Source organism: Monodelphis domestica, chromosome 2, assembly GCF_027887165.1.
Source record: "Monodelphis domestica isolate mMonDom1 chromosome 2, mMonDom1.pri, whole genome shotgun sequence".
In the NCBI taxonomy this organism is placed as follows: Eukaryota; Metazoa; Chordata; class Mammalia; order Didelphimorphia; family Didelphidae; genus Monodelphis; species Monodelphis domestica.
The window spans coordinates 153,192,101-153,219,008 of NC_077228.1; the positions used below are offsets into that span (position 1 = coordinate 153,192,101).

Consider the following 26,908-nt stretch of genomic DNA (forward strand, 5'->3'; position numbering starts at 1 on the left):
CAAGTAACCTGCCAGCATCAGAGAAGATACTCAATACCAAATCCAAATGGAGTAGAAATTTCCTATAGATGATCAGTTTCTTCAGATACTGCTATTTGCAGATGACATTTGCTTTATTAAGTGCTAGAGCATTGCAATCCTAAACCACACAGTGTAAGTGGATGAAAAGTACATGTTTTCCAGAATATGATATGCAACTATATCAGCAGCCCATAGAACTGGCTCATCATAATAGACATCTCAAATAAGCAGAGCAAATATGTAGTGAATTGGTCTCGAAATTAAATAGAAGGATAATAAATTTTATAGCTGTAAGGGGCATTGGAGACCATCTAGTATAACTCCTTTTTTTTAAAGGATGAGGAAATTAAGGAACAGAGAGATGAGTGGTTGAATTACATTTGGGAAATTGAGATGCTTTTAATGACCCCAAGTTTCTCCCTGAAATAAAGGCCCATCTTGTAATATAAATTTTCTTGCATTGATACTATGTTATTGCAAGTTTTAGATACTTGGTTTTTGAAAAAATTAAGGTTGTATGTGACTCAAAAGACAATGGAGAGAGGCATAGTGGGAATGAGTAGGCTGTAGCATATTGCCAATGAAGAACTGGATAGGGAAATTAGCAAAAAATATAATAATCAAGATACGTAATTGGAAAAGTTAATAAGCCATGAATGTAAGGACCATGAATAAACCAGCAGCCAAACCATAGTCTCCCCTGTTATTCACATAATTTGAAAAAATCTAGAAGATGGCCACGAGTTTATTGAACAAATCCCATTGTAAGATTTATGGGAATGCATGGAGCAGTATTGCATCGGTTGAGAAGGCATAGATAAGTGTGACCTGTACCATTAGAAGGAATAACTACATCAGGTAGATCATATAGCCATTCAAATATTGAGAAACTGTGGTACATTGAAAGAATGATGATCAAGATGGTGAGGGAACTTGAAATGGTTTTTTAAAGGTTGCTAAGAACTTAGGGCAATTAAAGTCAGAAAAGAAAAAAATGAGCATGATCATTGTCTTAAAAAATTTGAAGCATTCTCGTATGATTTACAACTCATATCTATAGTATTTAAAACTCTAGGTCACTTTCTTCACAACCACTCTTCAAAGCATGTATAGAAAAAGAATTATCTTTACCTCATAGATAAGGAATATGAGGCTCAGAGAGTTTAAATGACTAGCCACACAATTCTCATATCTTAAGGATTAAAACCCATGTTTCCAGGCTTGAAGTCCAACATTCTTTACATAATGCCATGCTTCCTGTCAGCATGGAATTGGAATTTGACCTTATCTGCTTGGTCCCAGATTATAGAAATAAGACCAGTGAATGAATGTATAGGGACACAGCACAGGAGAGAAATTGTGAATCACCAAAATGGATTCTCTGTCCTGTGGAATCATGGATTACCGATTGAAAATTGGAAGATACCTTAGAGATGATCTAGTCCAACCCTGCCATTCTATAGATAAGGAAACTGAAGCTCTGAGGAGTTGTCATTTTTCAAGTGTATACATGTGGCAGAGCTGGAATCACATCTAAGAATTTGTCTGACTGCCTCTAGTGCTCCAACTGCTTTACCACAGCCTAGTGAGGCTGTGTCTTTCATATAAAAGGATCATATTTAGGTAGGAAAATGGAAAGGAAAAAGGAAAAAGAGAGCAAAGTTGATAGAAAACTTAAAAGTTTATATAGAGCCTTGTTGGTGAACCTATGGCACACATGCCAGAAGAAGCTGCTCCTCCCACCTCTACCCCCACCACCACCCCCCCCCCGCGCACCTGAGGATTCTTCTCACATGAATCGCTCCTCTGCTTAGCAGCCCAATGGGAGTGCTTCTTCCCTTCCCTGTCTGGGATATGGGGGCAGCTCACATGTGGTGTGAGGTTTGTTGTTTGGGCACTTGATCTTTAAGGTCTATAAAGGGTTTGCTATCACTGATCTAGGATGTCTCAGAGAAGTGAAGTCACTTGCCCGTGTTCATCCAATTAGATTGTGACAGCTGGGGCTTAGGCAGAAATCAAATTCTCTCTGCTAAAGTTGTTTGAATTAGAAAATTACTCAAAACATGAGCTAGTTTTATTTCTAGCTTTTAATATCTTAATTCATATTTTGTATAGAATTTTAAAATTTGCAAAACATTTTTCAACCAGAATACCTTTTAGTAGCTAAGATATGAGCGAGAGGTATATTGATATAGTAGACATAGAGCTTCATTCAAGAAGAGAGTTCAGATTTCTGCCTCTGACACACTAGTGGCTTTGGGAATCTGTGTGAACCTATTAATCTCAGTATCCTCAGACAACTCCTTAAGACTAGATGATGCTGATGCAAGTTGGTGGAGGGAGATAATTTCAGGGATCTTATGAAATCACAGGCCATATACAGAGACATTTTTTGTAAATGAAATTCCATTTTGGAGCTTTAACAGTTCCCTCCTTATTCTTGAGATGAAGAATGGAGGATACCCATGTGAGCTCTGCTGGCAACATTGGACCCATGCTGATTTTGGACTTTACTTGTATTACAGAAATGATAGAATTGGGGGAAATTTTTTGGAACACCACTAGTTGTTTGTTTGTTTTTTAATTTCCTCTGGGAACTTAAAAAAAATTTTTTTTTGTAAGTAGAAGTCCATGAATGCTACTGTATTAATTGCCCTCAAGCATTTGCCTCTTCTTTTCCTTGCTTTTTTCTTTAAATTGCACCATAATGGAGGGAAAAAGAGGTGGGCTAAAAATTATATTATATTATACTTGGGCAATTATTGTCTGAAGAAGATGATCTAGGTATTACTGTGTGGAAGAGGCTAAAGCTGATTGATCCCCTTGAGTTTGGGAGTTCTGAGTTTTAGTAGAGCTAAAGGCCACTGATGGGGGGTGGGGGGGAGAGAAAGAGAGAGAGAGAGAGAGAGAGATAAATGAGATAGATTATTAGCATTAAAGTAATAGGTATTCTCTTTTCAAATTTTCTCACCTGTATTTCTATTGTTTGTTTGTTTTTAGCATTCCTTTGAACGACTATAAATTACTTGTTTGTGACATACAACAACTTCTTGTAGCTGTTACAATTCATGCTTGCAGTTCTTCAGGTTCACAATACTTTAGGGTTATTGAAGATCTTATCGTACTACTTGGATACCTTCAAAAAAGCAAAAACAAAAGGACACACAGTAAGACTTAAGTTTACAAGAGCTACAGTGTAATGATAACAATAATAATAATAATATGTTTTGGAGATAAGTTTACTAAAGGTATTAAGGTTAATTTTGCAGTTATGTAGTTAGCTTTATAACTAGCCTCGATCAGGCAAAAATAAGAATACCAATGGCATTGAGAGAATAAACTGCCAATTTACCTTATAAATCTGTAATTTACATTTTAGGCTTATGACAGAAAATTTGATGCTTGCTTTGTTTTCTTTTAATGTCTTTTTATGGAAAGAGTGAGGGTCAGGGTAACAGAACTATCATTTACTTCCCCCTCACAGTGTTAAATAATAGGGAAAATAAAAACTTGAAATCAAACATTTGTTTATTTAAAATCATTTCTTTAATTATAAAAAAAACTTTTAGTATATAACACTTTAACAAAAGGAAAACAATATAATTTATAGGCTACTTTTTCTAGTGAATAATTTTCTTATTGTGACTTAATTTTGAAATTTAAATTTCATCTAATAGTTATTTCCAGCAGAAATTTTGTTCACTAATATCCAAAAATATTTTTACCTTAAATTTCACATTTAAATTTTGAAATTCATATATGCTAAAAACCACATGATTCTCATGTTACCTAAAAATTAGATTAGTTCAGTAGGAATAAATTATTGAGTAGCTTAAATATTTCATTGAAAGAACAATTCTTATTTAGTATTTTTTGTTTGTTCTCAGATATGGCTATTGCACTACAATTCAGAGTTCTTCAGGCAGCTATTGAATTTATAAGGACAACTGCAAACCAGGATTCTCAAAACCTGATAAATTCATTCCAGTTTCCTTCTATTCCTCATTATGCAATATTTCAAAAGCGAAAAAGTATTGCTGGTGAGTAATGAAACAAAAACGTTCTAAATATTCTAAATGGAAAAGATGCCTTTGCTTTCCCCTATAATGGCACCAATTACATTTTTTTTTCAGATTTGATGGTCAACTAGGTAGACAGTCAATAAAATATTTGTAGGAATTTAAACTCCATAAATATTAAAAATACAGATTCCCCATCATGGAAATTAGGGATGCAGTTTTCTCATAGTTTAAAAAATCCATGTAAACTTTTTGTAGCCCTCCCTTTATACCAGAGAAGAAGCCTGATTTTTTTCTTTTTCTTTTATGGGATGTTTACATGACCTTGTTGTAAAATTTGGGTTAAATATTTGGTCCTAGGCTATATTTAAGTCATTGATAAGAAAGCTCTACATTTCTAGCTTTTGTATGTTATCTGCTGGCTTTCACATTCTTTTGGCAAACTTTAACTTTTTACTTATTTTTATTTTAATTTTTTAAAAAAGAAATTGTGCATATTCATGGTATTAAAAGATAAAAATATTGATTTTATACATTATGCATATATATTATGCATTTGAGTTTCTAAACTTTTTCCTGTGTCAATTGGCCTTCATGTGTCATCTGCTGCTTCTGCAAAAGCACCCAAAAATTCTCATTTAATTTCTTATGCTGCCCTGCAATATAATGAAAATGCTGTGGGGAAAGTTACAGTACAGAAAGGATACCTATACTTCTTTTTCCCAATGTTAGTTATTTTGCTTTTTTCCCCCTTAACATTGTAGATCTCAATGGCAAATTATAGTTACAATTCCAAGTTATTCCCCAGCATGCTACATATTACTACATATATATATCTATATATTAGGAATGTAACATAATCCTAACATATTACTACTAACATAATGCTATATATTACTATGAATATTGCATATTACTACATATTTTCCCTGACTTCATAAAATTATTAGGCTGAATATGCCATCATTGTGATATGACACATTACTATATTCAATCGGGATGAAAATAAAACTATATAAAACCTATTTCAAAAGTTTCCATAGACTAAATTGAGATATATTATTATCATTCATTTTAGTACAAAAATTTGTTTTAATTTGGATTTATTTATTCCATGTATTATATACTTCCCTTGTCAATAAACAAAACCTCAATGGGTATCTACATTCTATTATATCCCATGACACTTCAAAATCTCTGTTTGCAATGGTGTGAGGAATCATGTATCTATGAACAATCCCTAAAATGCCTATGACTCTGAGTTGCTATCAGAATGAATTACTTGGTAATCAACTTTATAGTGATCAGATACTCAGAAAGATTATGGAATGACAAATACATATCCACTGGGCTAAAACTTAAGACCTGCCATCTTGGTTGGACCTTCCTAAATTCATTCTGTTGACAAAAGCTTTAAGATGCTAGGGCTATCTCCATTCTACAATGAAACATCAGAATAGAACATTAATGGAGTGTTATACATCCTTTCCTCCCAACTTACTCCTCTCAAATTATAGTACTTTCCTCTAGTAGAACATTGTTAATCTATATAGCCTGGCAAAATATGTCTTCCTGCAGGCCCAGGAACCAATGGATCTGTGCTTTGGAGTACTCTTTCATTAATATGTTTTCCTGCTAAGTGAGGGCTGTTTTAGTAGAATGTACATGCCTAAAAAAAGAATAAGTACCCTTAAAATTAGACTCTTAGCAAACCTTGCTGATTCTTCATTACAAATATTAGTTTTTTCTTTCCTTTTTATTGCAACAACAAAATCCCAACTCAAGGCTTTTGTTTGAATCAAAGTAATTATGACCTTGACATCTTTACTCTTCCACCTTTATAATTTTTCTTCACATAGAAGCAAGTATTGAGTTCTCAAAAAATGAAAGTTTTATCATAGTCATTTTCTAAGCCCTCCAAAGGGCTCCCACATATTTTCTGAATCATATTAAAATCAAACATGGACTTTGATTTCCTTCATCAGCAAACACACACACATACACACAAACACACACAATTTCTCTCTCTTGTTTTATTTAGCTCTAGCCATATAAACTTAGTTGCAGTTTTCGTTAATTTTGTCTTGTACCTCCTAACCAGTATACAATCTATTTTTTCTTTCTTTGGACCTTTTTAAAATTTTCTTTTGGTTTCTAAAAATTTAACCTCTTTCTTCCATTAACTTGGTTCTTCACTACTTTAGCTATTCCTACCCATTCTCTTACATTCTATGTTTATTTCTATTTTCCCCTTTATTACTGAAAATGTTTGTGTTCCCCCATATAACTGTAGTTGGTTTCATCACTTATTTTTATATCCTCTTGCTTAAAAAAGATCCTGGAAGTGATATTGAAGTTTTCTGGAAGAATAAAGAGAAGGGATGGTGAAATAATTTAAAAGCAGGTGATACAAAACATTTATCATTTTATTTTTTAAAAGTAAATTTTATTTGCTGTCTGAGCATTTAATTTATAAGCATATAGTTTAAACTAAACTTCATAGGAATGACCTCCTTTGGTTGTCCAGTCTTGTTTTACTTCCACCATCTGCTGATTCTGTTCCTATTTACATGCTATTGAATGGAACTAGAGTAAATAACAAAATCCCACTTACTATATCCACTATATATTTATGTTAAGTAATCTCAACTGGGTCCTCATTGCAGCAGGGTAGTTGTTCTATACTTCCTTTACTAATTTGTTGACTCATTAGCCAAAACAGCTATTCCAAATCTTTTCTCTTTAAGCCTTCCACAGCACCACCTTACCCATCCTCTCAGCTAAAGGCCTTGATGCATTTGTCACTACAGAAAAAAGGGAGACATTCAATGAGAGCTCCCTCTTCTCCCATTCTCCTCATCTAACTTTACTCAAATCCCTTCTTCCACTACCATCTCACAGGAAAAAGGGCCTCATCCTTGCCAAGAGAACTCCTTTGAATGAACTCTTGATCATATTCTCTCCAAATTCTCCAAAAGATTGCTTCTTTTTATAAACCCTCCTCTCTCTAAATTATCTCATCTTGTCTATTGGTTTCTTCCCTACTTCCTAAAAAGCACCCATTAAAACAAACCTCAGTTGATCCAATTGTCTCCACCAAGCATTATCCTCTTCCTCTACTCACCTGTATGGTTAAACTCCTTGAGAAAGACATCTTTAATAGATGCCTCAGCATTTTTTCCTTCTTCTAGACTTTCTGCAATTGACTTCTGAACTTATTATTCAACTGAAACTTCTCTCTCCAAAGTTGCCAGTAATCTCTTTAATTGCCAAATATAATCCCTTTGCTCAATCCTCATCTTTCTTGACCTATCCACAACCCCTGACACTGTCAGTCATCTTTTCTTGGTAGTCTCTCCTCTCTGCATTTTGTTTACATGTTTCTTTTTCCGGTTCTTCTCCTCCCTATGACCACTCCTCATTATCCTTTGCTTCATCTTCTTCCAGTTAACATTCACTAAGTATGGTTATCCCCCAGAAGTCTATTCTTTACCTTCTCTTCTTTTTGCAGTAATAGCTGGGGAGACTGGGAAAGAAACTTTTGGAAAAGTGGGACTTGAGCTGAGTCCTAAAGGAAACCAAGAGGTGGAAGACGATGGGGGTCCAGATCCTTCCAGGCATAAGAAACACAGTGAAAAGGCACAAAGGTGATAGGTCTAGGATTGTATTGATGAAACTACAAATAGGAAAAGCTCATAAGCTTGGTAGTAAAATTTAAGAAGACTAGAAAGAAGGACAGCTTGGTGACACAGTAAATAGAGCACCAGGCCTGGAGTGGGAAGACCCAAGTTCAAATATGGCCTCAGACTCTTCCTAGCTTTTTGAACCTGATCAAGACACTTAACCCCATTTGCCTAACCTTTTCCCTTTTGTATTAAGTTGTTCCTAAGACAAAAGGTAATGGTTTTTAAAACAAGAAGATTAGGAAGGAAGGTAGCAAGTGGACAAATTATGAAGAGCTTCTCAGACTTGAGAGGTCATAGAGAAACACCAGAGCTCTTAAAATGCTTGATGGGGACAATTGGATCAAATTAAGTTTGTTTTAAGGATGGGAGAGATGTGAGTGCTTTTTAGGAAGTAGGGAAGCAACCAATAGACAAGATGAGATAATTTAGAGAGAGGAGGGTTGATAAAAAGGAGCAATCTTCTGGATAATTTGGACAAAATATGATCAAGGGTTCATTCAAAGGAGTTATCTTAGCAAGGTTGAGGCCCTTTTTCCTGTGAGATGGTAGTGGAAGAAGGGATATGAGACAGAGAAAGAAGAGAGGAGTGAAGAATTGTAAATCCTTTCTTTCCATCACCCAATGAAAAGGCAAGCAATATAATACCTGTTTTACATGTGGTCATGCAAAACATTTCTATATTTAGCCATGTTGCCCCAAAAAAGGCAAGAAAATAAAAAGATAAGAAATATGCTTCAGTTCAAATTTCATCAGTTATTTCTCTGATAGTGGATGCCATTTTTTATCATGAATTCTTATTGCCATAGATCTTTGTATTAATCAGAGTTAGCTAAGTCTTCCAAAGTTGATCATCATTACAATTTTTATGTTATTGCATACAGTGTTTTTCTGGTTATGCTTACTTTGCATCACTTCACATAAATCTTCCCACATTTTTTCTGAAATTAAGGAATTTCTAAACTGGAGTATATAATGCAAGGTAGTATCTAGCTTCAAAATGTGTTAACAGAAGTCAAGTCCTTTTTTTATGACACTGAAAATTTTATGTTAATCAATATATCCAGATTGAGTTTGAGTAAGAATATGGATAACTTTGAGACCTTTTTTGACCTTTTTTTGCCCTTTCAAGGCACAAAAACAACAACAACAACAAAAAACAACCATCCCCTTGTCCTTGAGGAGTTAATGTAGGAAATATCCATCACTGGATGTACTTTCAGGGACCAAGATACTTTAAGGACTACTACTTGTTATTGGAAACAAACACTTCTTAATTATAATAGAGGGCAATACTAGGATATTTGTAGTAATAAGATAGGGACAGCAGGAAACCAGCTAAGGGGCAAGGTTGGATCTTATACTCCTCCCCCACACTACTTCCTGTCCCTTCCCCAATTGAATTCAAAAGCTCTTCTCAAGAATGGTAAGCTTCAAGGGTTTCCTCAATAATCAATCCTACAATTTAGATTTTTTAACTACAGTGGTTTTATTCTTTGAAGAGAAGAGGTCAGGAGATGGAGGGGGGAAAAGGGAAATAGGTTTCCCTAATCTCCTATCATTTCCTGTTGATTGAAGATTTTCAAAAGGTCTTTTTATTTTATAGCATGTTTATAATCACTTTTGTATTAATAAAGCAATTCTTTATATACTAAAAAAACTCAGGAAACAGTTAATTTCTCTAAAGGGGAATACTGACAGGAAGAAGGTTTGATTAAGTTCCTTCTGAGTTAGGCTTCAAAAGTTTTCTCAGTACTCAGTCAAGGGAACAATCAATGACCAAGAGGGAAATTGGCTATCCTGATTCCTTCCCACAGACAGAGGAAAGCTGAAGTGAAGACAACCTGCTGGGCTTCCCAACTGCCCCCTATCCAGATTCTATTGGAATCTTGCCTTGATCTGGTTGATTGGCAGTTCACCAAAATTCCAATATCTTGCTTTTTCTTGCAAATCCATCTTGTGTTGCAATATCTTCCTTACATTAGGTAGTGAGTGCTACCTTTTAACCTAGATCCAACCTTTATGAATTTTTTGGTTAATCTAATGCTTAAGAGATCTGTGAATAGATTTCAGAATTTGGATAAGAGAAGAAAAGTTATGTCTTTATTTTTACTAACCTTTAACTGAAACTTAGAATGGCCTTCAAATATAAACTGTAAGGATAATTTTAGTGTTTTGATTTAAAATCTAAAATAAGTGGTCACCATGGGAAATTCCCAAATACGAAAAATACCCAAGTCAGCTGGGATTTATGGAGATTTTAATTAATAAAGAAAGAAGGAATTAAGGGAAGGAGAGAGAGAGAGAATTAATTTAAACTACTCTGGCTCAAGCTGAGCCTAGCAGTTGTTAAAGGCCTAGGCCAAAGTGACCTCCCTGAGCCTAAGGGAGATCGAGTCAGTCTTATTACTTACCACAAGACCGTCTCCAAGCAAGCTCCAATTCTCCACTGAATCCCCTGAACTCCATTTCAGAATCTCCTTCCACTCTGAACTGAATTGTTTTCCAAACTGAATTCAATTGTCTCCTGACTTTTTACCTCTGCCTTTTAAAGAAATTTTCTCTTATGTCACTGCTCCTAAATGTTCACGTCTACAAATCAAAGTAGACGCTTTTTTCCAGGACTGCCCATTCTTAGTTTTCACCTTCTTTGGTTTTCACCTTCTCTGGTTAGATTAAATCTTCTGAGTACTTCACACCTCTTTGTTAAGGTTGCTTTTTGTAAGTTACTTGACCTTTTTAGGTACTAATTTAACCCTTACAGGTACTTAACACCTTTTTGTATTAGATCTAAAAATAGACCTATCTTAAGGTTCTAACTTTACTATAAGATATGAGTTAGGGACTTTAATTATTAAATCAGGAGTTTACAACTTTGTCTTCCCCTAAGGCACTGTCTGAGTAGGGTGGAGTAATTTTAAAAGTTCCCAATACATTCCTGATTCTTGTTAGACCAAGTATCTCCATTGTTACAATAGGGGAATAGCTTAACCAAATCTTCTAAGGTACAGTCTTGAGTAGTTTTTAAGATTCACAGAATATAGATAGCAAAACATAATTCTGAGAAAGGCATCCATAGACTTACTAGACTGCCAAAGGGATACAAAAAAGGTTAAGAATTCCAGATCTAGATCCCTTTGGTGAATAAATTAGTTTCCATTAAGGGACCTCTCCTATCCTTCCATTAGAATGAAGTGCTTCATTTATGACTGAAATTATAAGAATATTGGAGATGCACCTCGTCTACAAATTTTATCATATATCATCTTTACTACAGCATCATACCATTCCAACCATAGAAACAACTGCCTAAAAGGATGTCTCCAGATATATGTTTAAAATATATTAATTTTATTATAATTTTTTCCTTGGAATGATTTATGTACATTTAGCTTTATAACTGAAACACTTAGAAAATTTGTATAATTAATTTTGTGATTATTTGAAACAATAAGAAAACCTTTTAAGTCTTGTTGAAAATATTTCATAAATATTAATATGTTCCCTGCCTTAGTAAATATAGTACATCATGACTCTATCTTTCCCTGATGATATCATGGATTATCATACAGTCCTGTATATATGGAAATTTATAGAAACTGATTATGTTTATATTAATTGAGGGCATACTTTGGAAATTCCTGTGTAGCTCTTATGTTTGCTTTTTTTTTTTTAAGTTATTTCTGTATTTTTAAAGGCAGCTATACTGAAAAGACTTTTAATCAATTGAAGAGTCTGGCTGTGTTTTTCATTGAATTTTTCTAATCAGTCTAATTTGTTAAAACATTTTATGAACTTGCTTTGCGATTGTGACAGCTATGTTATCTTGGCAGCTAGGTGGTGTAGTGAATAAAGATCTGGGCCTAGAGTCAGGAAGACCTGTGTTCATATGTGATCTCAGACACTTATTGGCTGTGTGACCCTAGACAAGTCATTAAACTCTGTCTGCCTCAGTTTCTTCAACCTCAAAGTGAGAACAGCACCTACCTCATAAGAATGTTGTAATAATCAAATGTAATAATATTTGTGAAGTGCTTAGCACAGTGACTGGCACATAGTAGAAGCTATATAAATGTTTATTTCCTTTCCCTGCTCCCTCATATTCAATAATATGTATGCATCATAAGTATTTAGATATATATAATATGCAATATATGTAATCTTCAAATATATTTATAAAAATTGATGTTTTTTAAAAATTATTTAAAACAAAGGTTCAATTTCAATGAAAGATTCCATTATTCCTCATCTATCAAGATGTCCTTTTAGTTCCTATGGTTAATTTCTGATGCCTCTCCTTGAATTTAAATCAAGAATAACCCTCAGTTTTCTACTAGATCTACTTCATCTGCATTTCATACAGAAGCAGGTGTATTAACTGTAGCTGCTCTTACCTATTCAATTTGAAAAAACATTTCTCAAAAATGCATTTATAATATTGAATAAATAAATAAATCTGTAATCAAAATTATTCTGGACATGTGCATTATTTATTCAATATTATAAATGCATTTTTGGTCTCTAATGTGTCACTTGTTTCTACTTTATATCACTAAATATGTGAGAAAAAACCTTTATTGTTAATTGTTATGTTATTACTAAAGCACAGAATAGTTGAAAAACTATAAATGAAGGTGAATATTAGGAAGTGAAACAATGATGTGAAAACATTTTGTTGCCCTATTTAGCCCTAGTTATATTGATTTGTAAATTTTCATTTTTTCAAAAGAATCAAACCTTGCAAATTACTTTGTACTTTGCATATTGAAAACTGCATTTCTATTTGAAACAGTTTTTATAGGACTTGTATATTGAAAGTACTGTTGGCACTTCTTCAAATAGGGGGAAAGGACTACTTTCTCTTAATCACTTTCTTTACAGTTGTTAAATGAACCACATATTAAATAAACTTTTGGGGGTGGGGAGGTTCTGGTATTACTTTTTCTTTTTTAAGTTGTAGTACAAATGGTTTCCTTGCCAAGAGCTTTAAATGTTTCAACATTAGCATTTTGCCTTTTTTCTTTTATGCATAAAGGTCCTAGAAAATCATCTCTTGCTCAATCTGAATCTCTTCTGATGAAAATGCGTTCAGTGGCAAGTGATGAACTCAATATGATGATGCAACGGAGAATGAGCCAAGAAAATCCTATTCGGGCATCTGAAACTGAGCTCACACAGAGAATGCAGAGGCTTATTGTATTAGCAGTTAACCGGATCATTTATCAAGGTTTATATAATATAAATTTATGTAATATATTTACACAATATAAAAATTACAAGAGATTCAGTATAATTTTAGATGTTTATACAATGTCACTTTTAATTTCTGTTTTTCTAAACTGTAAAAGAAACTGCTGAATTTGGGGTGATAGTTATAGACAAATGACCATTTTATAACACACCTTTTTATGCTCTTGCCACTCTCAGAAATCATTCATTCCACAAGCATCTATTATCTACCACATTCTATACTAGGCACTAGGCTTAAGGTAGAAATAAAACTGAAGAACTTGCATTCCCTTTAGGAGAATACTACCTTAGATGAGTAATTATACTAGACACTGTGGTAATTCTTATGTACTTATTAACAGCAAAAACAACAAACATTTATTAAGCATCTGCTATTTTATTGTATTTGTTAATCTATAAGAAATACCACATTTTTACCATTCAAATCTGTCCTCAGACATTTACTAGCTGGGTGACCTGGGCAAGTAAAATGAAAATATAGGAAAAGGAAATAACAAACCACTCTAGTGTCTTTGCCAAGAAAATCCCAAATGGGTTCACAAAGAGTCAAGACACTACTGAAAAATGACTTAACAACAAAAGATTATTTTATTAATTTATCAAATTAACATATTAAATATTTTTGTGTTTAACTTAAAGTTTTACAGTCCTAAACTTAAAATTTTAAAGTCTTATAATCAAAGTATTTGTTGTCTATTGGAGATCAAACTATAATACAAATATCTGTGAAAAATTAGACTTCATGAAAGAGTTAAAAATAAAATGCATTATTTGAGGTACACGGAAGTAAAATGTCATATTCCCCTCCTATTCAGTGATTAGACTTCTGGGCACCTCAACTTTTTGGAACACTATCTATGAATCTCAAAATAATAGAAAAAGACTTATAAACAGCAAGAAAAATAGCTTCAAAGTCTTATTGACTCTTAACAGAGCATAATGAGTTTGCAGGTTTGGTTATCACTGAAGAACTTCAGTTCTGTTCTAGGTTTTAGTGCTCAGTATATTAAAATGAGTGGCATGCTGTAGCCCAACTTATACAAACTTGTGGTAGGTGATTGTTAAATTTTCACTGTGAGCATTTACATGTCAGAAACTGGCAAACACTACAAATCAGGGCTTGACTTAGTGTTTTGATCATCTCGACTTAAAGTAACAGAAAAATATTAATGATGCAGATTCTTTAATTTATGTAATAATTTAACATTTTCATGCATAGACTTTTTTTAAAGCAAACCAGAGTATAATTAAAGAAAATGAATTAAAAAGAGTCCAAAAGCAGTCATCATGCATAAATGCTATAGAACATTTTTGTTCATAAGCTTAAATCAATATTTAGTGAATGTATATTATGTTCAAGATATTATATTTAGATGCTTCAAAGAGATATAAAAGCAACCCCCTGCTGTGAAATAGCTTCCAGTCTAGTAGGGAATATAAGATAAACATATAGGACACTTGAGTATGTGTTTGTTATGTGGTATAAAAGGTACTGCTTGAGATAGAGGCCCAAATGAGAGTACAGTCACATCAGGATATTTGTACAATTTGTGTGAATTTAGAGAACTATTCTCCAATAAATAATGCTCTAAAGTAATGTAGTCTATTCAGATTTTTCAGTATTGTAAAGTGCTTCTGAACTGGAAGACAGAAGAATTTTATATATTTCAGGATCTTTCTTTTATAGTTTCTTTGCAAATAATTCACTAGAAAGTTTTTACTTTGTGGGGTTTTATTATCAACCATTATAATTTATCCTGGAGTAGTTAGTTCATTTAAACAGTGGATCTTTTTATCATTCATAGTATTACTTTAATTTGGTATTAGTTTTGAAAATCAGTATGCTGTATAAACCAAAAAATAGATGTATTAAAACTTATCAAGTTAACTATGGATAATCTGTGAGCTTGATTTATTTATATAAATTCATCTATTTTTATTATTTAACATAATTGAATAAATTTATTTACATTTTATATTAGGCTTGTATCCTAAAAGAAAATTTTGAATTAGTGTAATTTTAGATGAATCAGTTTAGTGTTTATTTAACTTCACAGAAATACTATGTTAAGTGAATTTTTCTAGTCCTATGAGAATGTCTTAATGGTAACTCTAGATCTCATTAAAATAGATTGGGTATCAATAATAAATTTTTTTCTCTTTATCCTTATTTTTCTATTAAAAGAATTTAGTCAAGATTTTATTGATATTCTGAGTATACCAGGGACCACAACTCAAGGCAAAACCTCAAATTCTGAGGCTGAAATTTCTGAAGAGGAAATTCAACCTGAAGAGCTTTCCATTTTGAACCCATTTCAGAAAGAAATGTTATTGATTATGGTAGAAGGAATGAGAATAGCACTTGTAAGTACTTATGTAAAAGTTTTTTATTAATTCTTTTTTTTTAAACTCTTACCTTCCATCTTGGAGTCAATACTGGGTATTGGCTCCAAGGCAGAAGAGTGGTAAGGCCTAGGCAAGTGACTTGCCCAGGGTCACACAGCTGGGAAGTGTCTGAGGCCAGAACCCAGGTTCTCCTGTCTCTAGACCTGACTCTCAATCCACTGAGCCACCCAGCTGCCCCCTTTCCATTAATTCTTAAGGGATGGAGGTTTTATCTTTATTGTGTTTTTCAGAACCTATTTCTTTTAAGATTCTTTTCTATTAGGCCTTCTGATTTGGATTGCTTAGATATATAAGTAATATAATATCTTAGTTTCCATGCTCATTTACTCTCCTCTAAAACAATATTCTTCATATAGTAATAATTGCTTAAGGCTTTACCGAGAGAATCATTTTTTCTATCTTGTAGCTGAGTGAGGCCAGCAAATTATCAAATAGCTGGATGTTTATAGTATACCCTCTTTCTTCCTTACATTGTTTTTGAAAGTAGTACTAAAACTGAAAACTGTCTTCCTAGACCTCTTTTTATTTGTTAGCTATAAGAATAAGCTGTTATTGTACAAAGTAACTCACTGGCAAATTTATTCTTCTCTTGATTGAAGGGCTCAAGTAGAACCACTACTCCCAGACAACAGTGGAATAAAATTCTGTGTTCTTGTAAAGAAACCTTCCGCATGCAGCTTGGGAGACTCTTGGTACATTTATTGTCACCAACTCGCCCTCCCCAACAGAGAAAGCAAGCTTTTGAAATATTGCGTCTACCAAATCATCAGGAAATATTACGAGACTGCCTCAGCCCAACTTTACAAGTAAGCATCTGAGTATTTAAGAATTTAGGTAAAATAAGCCACATAGAATTTTAAAAATAAATTACTAAAACCAAAATTCATTGTCTAATATAATGAGTGACCATTTCTTAAACCAAGTAAAGACCATACCTTGAATCTTACCTCACACACAGACTAGCTGTATCATTTTGGACCAATACTTTAATTTCTCTCAGTCTCAGTTTCCTCACGTGTAAAATTGGGATATAATAGCACCTACCTCATCAAATTATTGTATTGAGATTATGTGTGTAAAGGTTTTGTTAACTTTAAAACACTATGTAAATGTTATTTCGTTTTTTTAATTATCATAGTTATTACTACTTTTAAAGTTCAAGTTTTAAAGTTTTGTATATCCTGATCAATGTGTAGCAGGCTAAAAAATAAGTGACTTTTTAATAAAGTAAAATTACTGTTTAGTAATGTATTAGACCATCTTGTACATGTTTCAAAACTCCTTCTTCATATACCCAATTTACTAGATTTGATAACTTAAAAGGACTAGATCTGAATTCTGTGAGAACTTATTTTGTTTTAAAGATTTCCCTGGAATTATTTTCATTTTTAGTAAGTAAGTTAGCAAGTAGCTATGACTAAATAGTCCAAGCTCCATTATACATAATTTATATTAAGACTACATTTGTGTCATAGGAAACAGAAGATTTTTTTAATGTGCTCTTGAATATTTAGTCCAAAGTACTTAAAATCATTTTAATTTTTACTGAATTTTAGTGACTATCTTAATATAGTTGCCTAGAACAAACACATACCTGAAAAGGCAGAGAAAAAACCTGAGCACAGAGACATACTGCATCCTATTTTACATCTGGGAACAACATATTAAAAGCCATGAATCAATGGTCACAGTAGTTACCATACAACAGAAGCGCTGGTTAGTAATAGTTGCAATAGTGGTAATTGTAAGAGTGGGGGTGGTTGTAAAAGTCATAGTAAGAGAGGCAATGACAATAAAAGTAAATTTACCTTCATGAAACTCTTGAGTTTTTTGAAATTTTTCTCATGAAGTAGAAAATCATTGGCAAGTATGAACATTTTAATGTTTAAAGGAGGCCAGTAAGAGAGGCTAATACATGAAACTACATTTATTAAATATGCCTCTTTAGAATGTAAACTCCTTCAGGTGAGAGACTATCCTTCCCCCCACCCCTTTTCAAAAATTCCCAGATATTTAGTAGAGTTCTTGGCACATAGTATACACTTAAAAATCTTAATGTTTAATTTTTTTTATAGATCCATATTAAATATATAACTGCCTTCTGTTCCTTTCTGTGTACTTCTTAAAATGTTTCATTACTGTTCTTTTTTTTCTTCCTTTGTTTTTGTATTCCTATCATTCGCCTCCTCTCTCTTGAGACAAGAGAGAGTGGTACAGTGATTATATCCTGGGTCTGGATTTAGGAAGACCTGGATTCAATTCCAACCTCAACTCTCTGTGTGACCCTTGGCAAGTTTCCTCAGCTGTTAAATGGAGGTCATTAGGACTGATCCTCCAGAGTTACTGTAAGAATAAAATGAGAAAATATTTGTAAAGCACTTAAGAGTGCCTTGAGTATAGTGGGCACTTAATAAATATTTGTTCTCTTCTCCCTCTCCTGCCCAGATGCCTTCTCCTACCCTAGTATACACTGCCCCCTCCCACCCCTCCTCTGAAAAATAAAAACTCCATGGTAATATGAAAGTTCAGTTTGTGTCATGTGGGCCATATGTGAAAATGTAGAGCTCATCTTGTACCATTGTCAGTTACTTCTCAATCAAGAGGTTGGAGGGAGTTTCATCATCAAAGTTTTTTCCTTTGCCTTATTGCAGTCACCTTGTAAATACAGCTTGATTGGTTCTTTTCACTTTGTTCTGTGTCATTTCATGTGTCTTCCTAGGTTTCTCTCATCTTCTGCTCTAAATTAGAGTGTTCAGAGGAGAGCATGGCCAGACAAGAATTTTCACTTTCCTCTGTTCTAATAGTCCAGGATAGGAAACTGGCCTCAGGTCTCTAAGTTTTGGTGTTAAGTACTGGTCTGTGACACCTCTGTTCAAAATATTATCTGGCTTTAGGTTCATTTATGAGAGTTACAACTGACTCCCCAAGTGAGTACTCTCCCTACCCCAAAGCCTCTGTATTTTCCTGACTTTCCTTGTTTAACTATCCTACCAGCCTCTACCCTCTTCTTACTATTATTTTGTGCAATTTTCCACTGGTTGGAAGAACTTACTTTTGTTGTTGTTCTTTATTAGTCTTTGTGGGATTGTTTTCAGGTACTAGTTGGGGTTTATGTGGGAGAGCTTGATTTTTCTGTGACCTTTCATTTGACCATCTTTATTGGAAGTTGGAAGTTAGTTCCTAAAATTTTACAAAGTACTTTTATATAACTTTCCTCTAACTATTCTCTCTTCCCAGTATTGACCCAATTGTGAATCATTTCATTTTGTTTTGCTCTTGGATTCCTTGTTCTCTTGATGCTCATTTGGATAGAGAAAAGAATTTGTTTTTGTTGGTCAAGTTAGGTTATATTTATTGGTTTAAGGATAGTAGGTTTTTCCCCCTTTGGCAGAGGGGTTTAGATATAAGAAGGAAGTTTGTAATAGTGTTGTCAAAAAGAAAAGAAAAAAAGTCTTGGAGAATTTTCTAATAACACAGAAAAGAATAGAAGGAAGTTTAGAATAATGCATGAATGGGACAACTGTGAAGGTAACATACTGAATTTATTAGATATTTGAAAAGAAAAAACAAGCTATATGAAATGGAGTAATAAAAATTCATAATTTCACATATGATCCTGTTTTTCTGCTCTGCTTCATACAGAGAAATGTCCTCTTTTGGTATTAAAATTATAATTTAAAAATTTTAATGAGTGTTATATATTGAATATATAACAGCTTCATGGTAACAGCAAAACTGAAATATTTACAGATAATTTTAATGCTTAAAAGACTTCTTTTAAGCCTAAATGCTATTATTTTGCATTACTTAGAGCACAAATATTTCTAAAGTGTACTTCTAGTTCCTTCTAGTGTTAAGCAGGATAAAGACATTCTCCAAGTTACCAATAAATAAAGCAGCATGTGAAGTGCTTTGCAAATCATAAAACTTCATATAAATGCAAGCTATTAAATACTAGTTAACAGAAGGTTATGCTCCAAATGTTCATTTGTAAGTCAGCTATTTTGTACTCAGAATGCATTTTCTTACAGAAATATTATACATGATGGTTTTATTACTAACTCTCCAAAGATTGTTAAATATATAATCTAATAGAAACATTATTTGCAACAGTGCTGCTTTCTATCACTATACTTTTCATTGAAAATATACAGTATTACAAGTTAAAATAGTCTTTTGAACTAGCCTGGGAATGTCAGGCACCTATAATACTGGTTTCTTTTATTCAGTTCACTGTCAACATCTGAAGCTTTCCTCCAGGTGAGAAATTGGGAGCCTTTGCCCCACTGTCAACAAGAGAGTTCACAGCAATTCAAAATGTGAAAATTGGAATTTGGGTGTTAATGCCTCAGTAGCTATGCATTTAATTTGAATATGATTTGATATTTTCCTCATAATTCATTATAATAATTATGAACATCAATTATACATAGAACCATAGGTTTTAAGCCATTATGAAAGGGATCTCAGAAGTGACTTAGTCCAATCCTGTCATTTTACAGATATAGAAAAAGTCTCAGAAAGTAAAAGTGATTTTTATATGGGTATTAAGAAGAATCAGGATTTGAACCCAGGCCCTGTGGCTTTGTGCCACCATACAGGAATACCCCCCTTGGTTTACTGAGGTATATTTAGCTATCTGCCTCAATACCACAATGCCCCTGGTGTCTTTTCTAGTTGAGAAAGCATCATGGTGTAGAAGAAGGGCTGCTTGGACTTTAGATCAGACCTCAGAATTCATTGCTACTTCAAAGACTTTTAAGGTGGTAACCATGGCCTGGTCATTTAACTGCTCAGAGCCACAGTTTCCCCATCTACGAGATGAGAAAGTACTATTTTACTATGAGTAGTTATCATTTAGGGTTACTCTCTTTTTTTCCATCTGTTTACTCATTTACCACTTCTAGTTTTCAACAGCCTCATTGTACTGGCTTTAATCTGCTTCCATTACAATCTAGGGCAAAGCTCAAGGCTGTTCCTCTCAAATCTTTACACCATGGGCTATTTCTTTCCTCAAGACTAGAGTAAAGTGGGCAGCTGGGTGGCTCAGTGGATTGAGTCAGGCCTAGAGACAGGAGATCCTGGGTTCAAACCTGGCCTCAGACACTTCCTAACTGTGTGACCCTGGACAAGTCACTTGACCCCCATTGCCTAGCCCTTACCACTCTTCTGCTTTGGAACCAATACACAATATTGATTCCAGGACAGAAGGTGAGGGTTTAAAAAAAAAAAGTAGAATAAAGCTCATCGACTTTATGAAAGATATTTTCCTGTCAACCTGAAGTTATTTTTACTTCCAATTTATGATCTCATTCTTGATACTTGTGGTTGTGAATTGCTTGATTTATGGATAAGTTGGGGAGAGGGGTGGTACATCTTTCTATATTTTTAGATTAATGCTTCAGTCATGTGGCAAAATCAAATAAAAACCTGCTTTGAAGATTTCCAAAATATTTTTAATTTAGAACTTAGACTGCATTTAAAATTTTATTTATAAGTCAAATAAAGAATGTTTCTTTTAAGAGTCACACAGCTGAAAATATTTTAACATTTTCTTAATTTGCCAACTTGGCAGGGCTACTGTTCATAGTCCATGTGTCTCTGTTGGTCAGGAAACAGCTGTCTTTTGCTTAATTCATAGTGTTCTGTAAAACACTCATCTTGCTGTTTTCACCATCGCATATGCTTATCTTATGCTTTGGAGGAATGACACAGGATGACTTAATATGTTAATTTAAATATCACCAAAAAGTGTAGTAGTCTGTTGTTTTCAAATTAAGTTGGTGACATTTTGTAGAATCACAGGCTTTTAGAGTTGAAAGAAACCTCAATAGCTACAACCAAAAAAATCCTCAGCAATATACCTGACAAATAAGTTTTCATCTGACTTTGCCCAAAGTCTTTTAGTGAGATAGAAACCAGTTATGTCCCAAAACAGGTCATTTTAGTTTGCTCTGTTTTTTAGGAAATTTTCCTTATTTCATACCTAAATTTGCCATTTTGTAATTTTTACTTTCTAGGGCCAGACAGAACCAACTTCATAGATTTAGAACTAGGAGAGACTTTAAAGGTTATCTAGTTCAGAGCTGTCAAACTCACAAATATGGACATTAAAATGAAATTAGGAAAAGTTTAACAAAATTAAAAATACAAATCAGCACAGGTATGTTTTCCAATTTTCTAAGAAAATATGCTTTTTATACCCATCTGTTTCTTTTTTAGTTTGAACCACTGATCTAGTTCAATACTTTGACTTTGTAGATGTAGAAACTCAGATGAAGGAGTTTAGATGACTTGCATAAGCTAACATAGCTAATAGTGACTGAGTGGAGCTTAGACTGAGACCCTCTTGCTATTATAAACCAGTGTGCTCTCTTCCACTGTGCCACACTTTTAACCTCCTTCCATGTTATGTGACAGCCCTTCAGGACTGCTTTCATGTTTTCCTGAGTCTCTGTAAAGTAAGTATCTCCTGTTCTTTAAATCATTCATCACATGGCCCTTTACAACCCTGGTTTACCTTTTCTGAACTCTGCTAAAATTCCTGTAAAACTAGGAACACTCCTGCCTACAATGTATTGAGTCAAACCAAATCTCAATTCTCCATATGTGGTCTAATTAGAACAGAGTAGTACAGCAGGATTATAATCTTCCAGAAATATTGTATCTTTTCATCCAGCCTTAGAAGACACTGATAAGTCTTGGCCATGATGATACAAAAACTTAGTACACAAAAGCCTCAATAACTTTTTCAGAAAAACTGATGTCATTACTTTCTTATCTTTTATTTGTTTTTCACTTGTTTTAGTCTTGTCTCATGACTTCACTTGGGGTTTTCTTTTTTTTTTCTTCCAAATTTTTTTTATTATTCCAAATTTTACAAAGCCAAACAATACTTACGTGTCCATATCCAAAGAAGAAGATAGTACGCAAATGAAATTTAAAATCTCCTATATGTTTAACTTACTTTTCTTTATATCTATATAATAAATTCCATCCAAAAGTGTCCCAGCCTCTCCCCAAACCTCCCTGCATCTCAAAAGATGTCATTGATGAGGTCAATATGTTCATATAAATAAAGGTTTTCATATTCTATTTTTTGTTCACTTTCTAGAGGTAACATTCACAGTTTATTCTTCCAGCATTTGTTCTGTGGCTATATGTTATCCTAGTATTACACATTTCACTATCTCATATATTTATTTGCATGTTGTTTTTTTTTAAATCCAAGATGTTCATCATTTCTTATTGCACTGTAGTATTTCACCATAATTATATGCTACAATTAATTTAGCCATTCCCCAACTGATGGTCATCACCTTCTGTTTCCAGTTCTTTGCCACCACAAAAAGAGCTATAAATATTTTGTAACATCTGATCTCTTTTCCTCTTTCTCTGATCTCCTTGGGAAACAGATCCAGCAATGCTGGATCTAAGAGTTATACACAATTTTATAACACTGGTTGTAATTCAAAATCGCTTTCCAAAATGGTTGAATTGGTTCACAACTCCAACAGTACATTAGTGCCCCCCATTTTTTAACATACCCTCCAACATTTCTCACTTTGACTTTTTGTCATTTTAGTCAGTCTGATGGGTATGAAGTGATATCAGAGTTATTTTGGTTTGCATTTCCCTAATCAGTAGTGATTTAGAGCATTTTAAAAATATATCTATAATATAACTTTTATTTCTTCAATCTGAAAATTGTCTATTCATATCTTTTGCTCGTTTATCAATTTGGGGGTGGCTCTTATTCTTATAAATTTGTCAAAAAATCACTATACACTCTAGAACCCAAGAGTAATGCTTCCCTTTTACAGTGAAGGGCATCATGATCTTCCCAGCTCCCAGGATTGCAGCCTTGGTATCTTCTTCAGCTCCTCATTTGTACATCCCTCTCCTATCCAATATATTGCCAAGTCTTATTTCTTCCTTTATAATATTCCTCGTAGACGGACGTCTTTGGTCCACTCACATACAGCCACCCAGGTACAGGCCCTCATGCCTAGGCCATTGCAGTAGCCTGTGGGCTATTCCTCCTGCCTCTGGTGTCTGTCTTCCCTGCTGTTGTGAGAGTGATTGCTGTGAGAGTCAAGCTCACGTGTGACTGTGTCACTTCCTCTTCAGTTATTACCTGATTACTCCCAAGTTCAAACCTGAAATCCTCTCTTTGACTTTGAAAGCCTTCACAGCCTACTTTTCCAGTCTTCCTCCTCTCCTCCACCTGCTGTGACCCTGCAACCCTGCCTTGACTCTCTCGCTTGTGATTCTGTACGTTTTCATTGGTGGTTCTCCATACCTGCAGTGCTCTTCCTTCTCACTTCCACTTTGTAGTTTTCCTTCCTTCCTTAAAGACTCAAGTCAAATCTGGCCTTGTCCAGTAGGGCCCCTCCTGCTTCCATCCACTTCTAGTGCCTTCTTTCTGAGTTTACGTTACACTTTCCCTGTAAACATTTTGTATGTACATACTTGTTTGCAAGGAACTTTTTGCCTTCTGTATCTCCACTGCTTTGCAGTGGTTGGTACTTGGTAAGCACTAAATGAATTCTGACTTAACAATGTTCATGTTAGAATTAAATACTAATTAATATCTTATTGAAAGGGTTGGCAGCAAATTTGCAAACTGTGGTTCTATTTACATTTATGTTATGAATAATAAATGGTGAATGTAGAACTTTGGTAGTAAGGTCATAGATATCTGTATAAAAACATTAAATAATTCTTAGTTTCTGCAGTAATATTGTATTGCAGTGTCATTTATTCATGGGTGTGATGGTGTTAATAATGCAAAATGTCTTGCTTAAAGCAAACAATAATTAACCTGGATTAGAAGAATATAGACTTAAATAATTTGTTAATTATTATTCCTTTTTCCAAACATAAATAATCCTGCCTTATCTTTAATATGAAGTTTATGTAATTGTGCTAAAATACTCTTAAAAGTGAGAAACTAAATATCTTGAAAGGTGGAGGAGGGATGGTGCATAATGAAGTGGTACAGTGAATAGAGAACTGGGTATTAGTAGAAAATTAAATCTAATCTCTGATACTTATTAACTGTGTGACCTTGGACAAGTCACTTAACTGCTGTGGATCTCCATACCCTCAGCTGAAAAATGGAGATAATAATAGCACTTACCTACCAGGATTGTTATAACGATCAGTTGAAATACTATTTTAAAGCATTTAGTGTGGTGTTTGGCATGTAATAGATGGTATATGAGTGCAAGTTGTTTTTTTTTATTGTCAGGAAGAAGGAGGATTGAATCTCATGTGAGTGCTAACATTCTGGTTGTGTCTTTTATCTATTGGTCAATTTCTTTCTCTATGAAAAGAGGATAATAGCACTGACTTCAAAGGGGTTGGTATAAGGATCAAACTGATATCTGTAAAGGACTCAGCATGGTAACTGGCACATAGTAGCTACTATATGAAAGCTTATTCCCTTCCGTACCCACTATGTAAATATAAATTATTACTATTTTAATATTAGATGAACTTTTTTCCTTTTTTGTTTTAATTTTTTATTTCGCTCAGGCTATGAGTATCACAGAAAACATATGATGGTGCTCCATTAGTGGACCTACAGAACTCATGCTCAAAGAATAATTTCCTCCCTGATGCACTTCTGAGGCTGTAACATCACTAAGAGATTGAAAATGTGATGGATGGTGTGAATAGTGATTGATTATTGAAAAGCTAACTAGCATTTTGAAGGTCAATGATAATAGATGATAACTTATAATAAGCACACCAAATCAGAAGTTCAGAATTGTGAAAACTGTTTTATTTGACTGACATGCCTACCTAAGAACCTGCTGAGACCAATTTTGTCATATTTTTGACCATCTCAATCTGTTTTTTACTCCCTCCAGTATGGTACACTATATATAAAATATGTGTATATTGGAAACAACACTCAAACAGGAGTAAAGAGAGACACAGAATCTTGCATTGTTGAAATGGACTACAGAGGACATTTGATCCTATTCATAGATGAAGAGAATTTTTGTGGATAGTGTCCCCAATCAGTGGCTATCCAACCTTTGCTTAAAAATCTCCACTAAGGAGTAATCCCCTGGATCCATCTAGTAATTCCTCTCTGAAACTATTCATTGATCGTACTTTCACTCTGTGGTATAAATTGGAGCCAACCTAATAATTTTTCCAACAGACAAACTCTGATGTACTTGGAAATAGTCGTTATGTCTTTTCTCTAAGTCTGCTCTTCTCCAAGATAATCATCCTAAGTTCCTCCAATCAATATTTATATAACATGTTTTTGAGGTCCTTTACCATTCTATATCAGGAATCTTACTCTTTTAAAATCTGTATTTTGATCATTATAATTTATTACCTTTATAATCCTATGTATTTTATTCTCTGCATTTGAAAACATTCTGAGGAGTTTGTAAATTTTACCAGACTGCTGGAAGAATTTATAACATAAAATATGTTGACGTTTTGCTCTAGATTGTCATTGGTTTATCAATGTCCCTAAAGCATAACACCCAGAAGCGAGTGTACTATTTCTGAAATTATTTGAACAGGACAGAGTGTAACAGGATTGTTACTTCCTGTATGCAGGAATTACCATCTTCCTCTTAATGAAATATTTTAAATTGTTTTAGCTTTTTTTGAATATTATATGATATTGTTGACTCAATGAGGTTGCAATTCATTAAAATCCCCAGAATTGCTGCCAAGCCAGGCCTCATTCATCTTGTACTAATGAGTCTGATTTGGTGCCCAAGTTTAAGATTTTACATAGACACCTGTTAATTTAATCACATTAGATTCAGCCCTTGGTACTAACCTTTTTAGTTCTTTTTTGATCATAACTCTCTGCCAATGATAAGTTTTTTCTTCCCTCTAGTTCTTGGATCATACACAAATGTGATAGGGCATTACGCATTTATCCAAAAACAAATACAGGTACTAAGAATTCTGCACTGAAGACCTTCCAAGCTGTCATTCAGCTATTAGCGTTGACCCTTTGGGTATGGCCATCCAACTAGTCTCTAATGAAAGCTCCATGGTTATCTAGTCCATATTTTGGGAGTGTTTTCTCCACAAGAATAGTATGGAAACATTTGTCAGATGCCTTGATAAAATTTAGGTAAATATTAATCTATAGAATTCCCTTGACCTGCCCATCTAGCAACACTGTGATTTAAAAAAAAAATTTTTTTAATCCACCGAGGCTTCTTCTTGTATTCTAAATCTTTTTGTTCCCTACTTTCCTTTCTAGATGTTCATTAACCATCTTTTTAGTAATTTTTCCAGAACTTTGTCCACCATCAAAGTCAAACTCACTGACCTATATTTTGTCAGGTCCAATCAACACTTCCTTCCTTCCTTCCTTCCTTCCTTCCTTCCTTCCTTCCTTCCTTCCTTCCTTCCTTCCTTCCTTCCTTCCTTCCTTCCTTCCTTCCTTCCTTCCTTCCTTCCTTCCTTTCTCTCTTCACAACCTTCTCTCTCTCTCTCTCTCTCTCTCTCTCTCTCTCTCTCTCTCTCTCAACTCCA

General features: G+C 33.9%; 1 protein-coding gene across 4 annotated transcripts in view; it reads left to right on the top strand.

The window, feature by feature from the left end:
* Positions 1–26,908, top strand: part of LYST (lysosomal trafficking regulator) — a 248,382-nt gene that overhangs the window by 149,403 nt on the left and 72,071 nt on the right. For 3 of the 4 annotated variants that reach the window (XM_056816097.1, XM_056816098.1, XM_056816100.1), the window contains 5 exons: positions 3,022–3,188; positions 3,909–4,061; positions 12,759–12,950; positions 15,159–15,337; positions 15,979–16,185. In XM_056816097.1, the coding sequence (XP_056672075.1) occupies positions 3,022–3,188; positions 3,909–4,061; positions 12,759–12,950; positions 15,159–15,337; positions 15,979–16,185 (898 nt within the window). The remainder of the gene's footprint in view (positions 1–3,021; positions 3,189–3,908; positions 4,062–12,758; positions 12,951–15,158; positions 15,338–15,978; positions 16,186–26,908) is intronic. The other variant, XM_056816099.1, reaches the window with a different exon arrangement.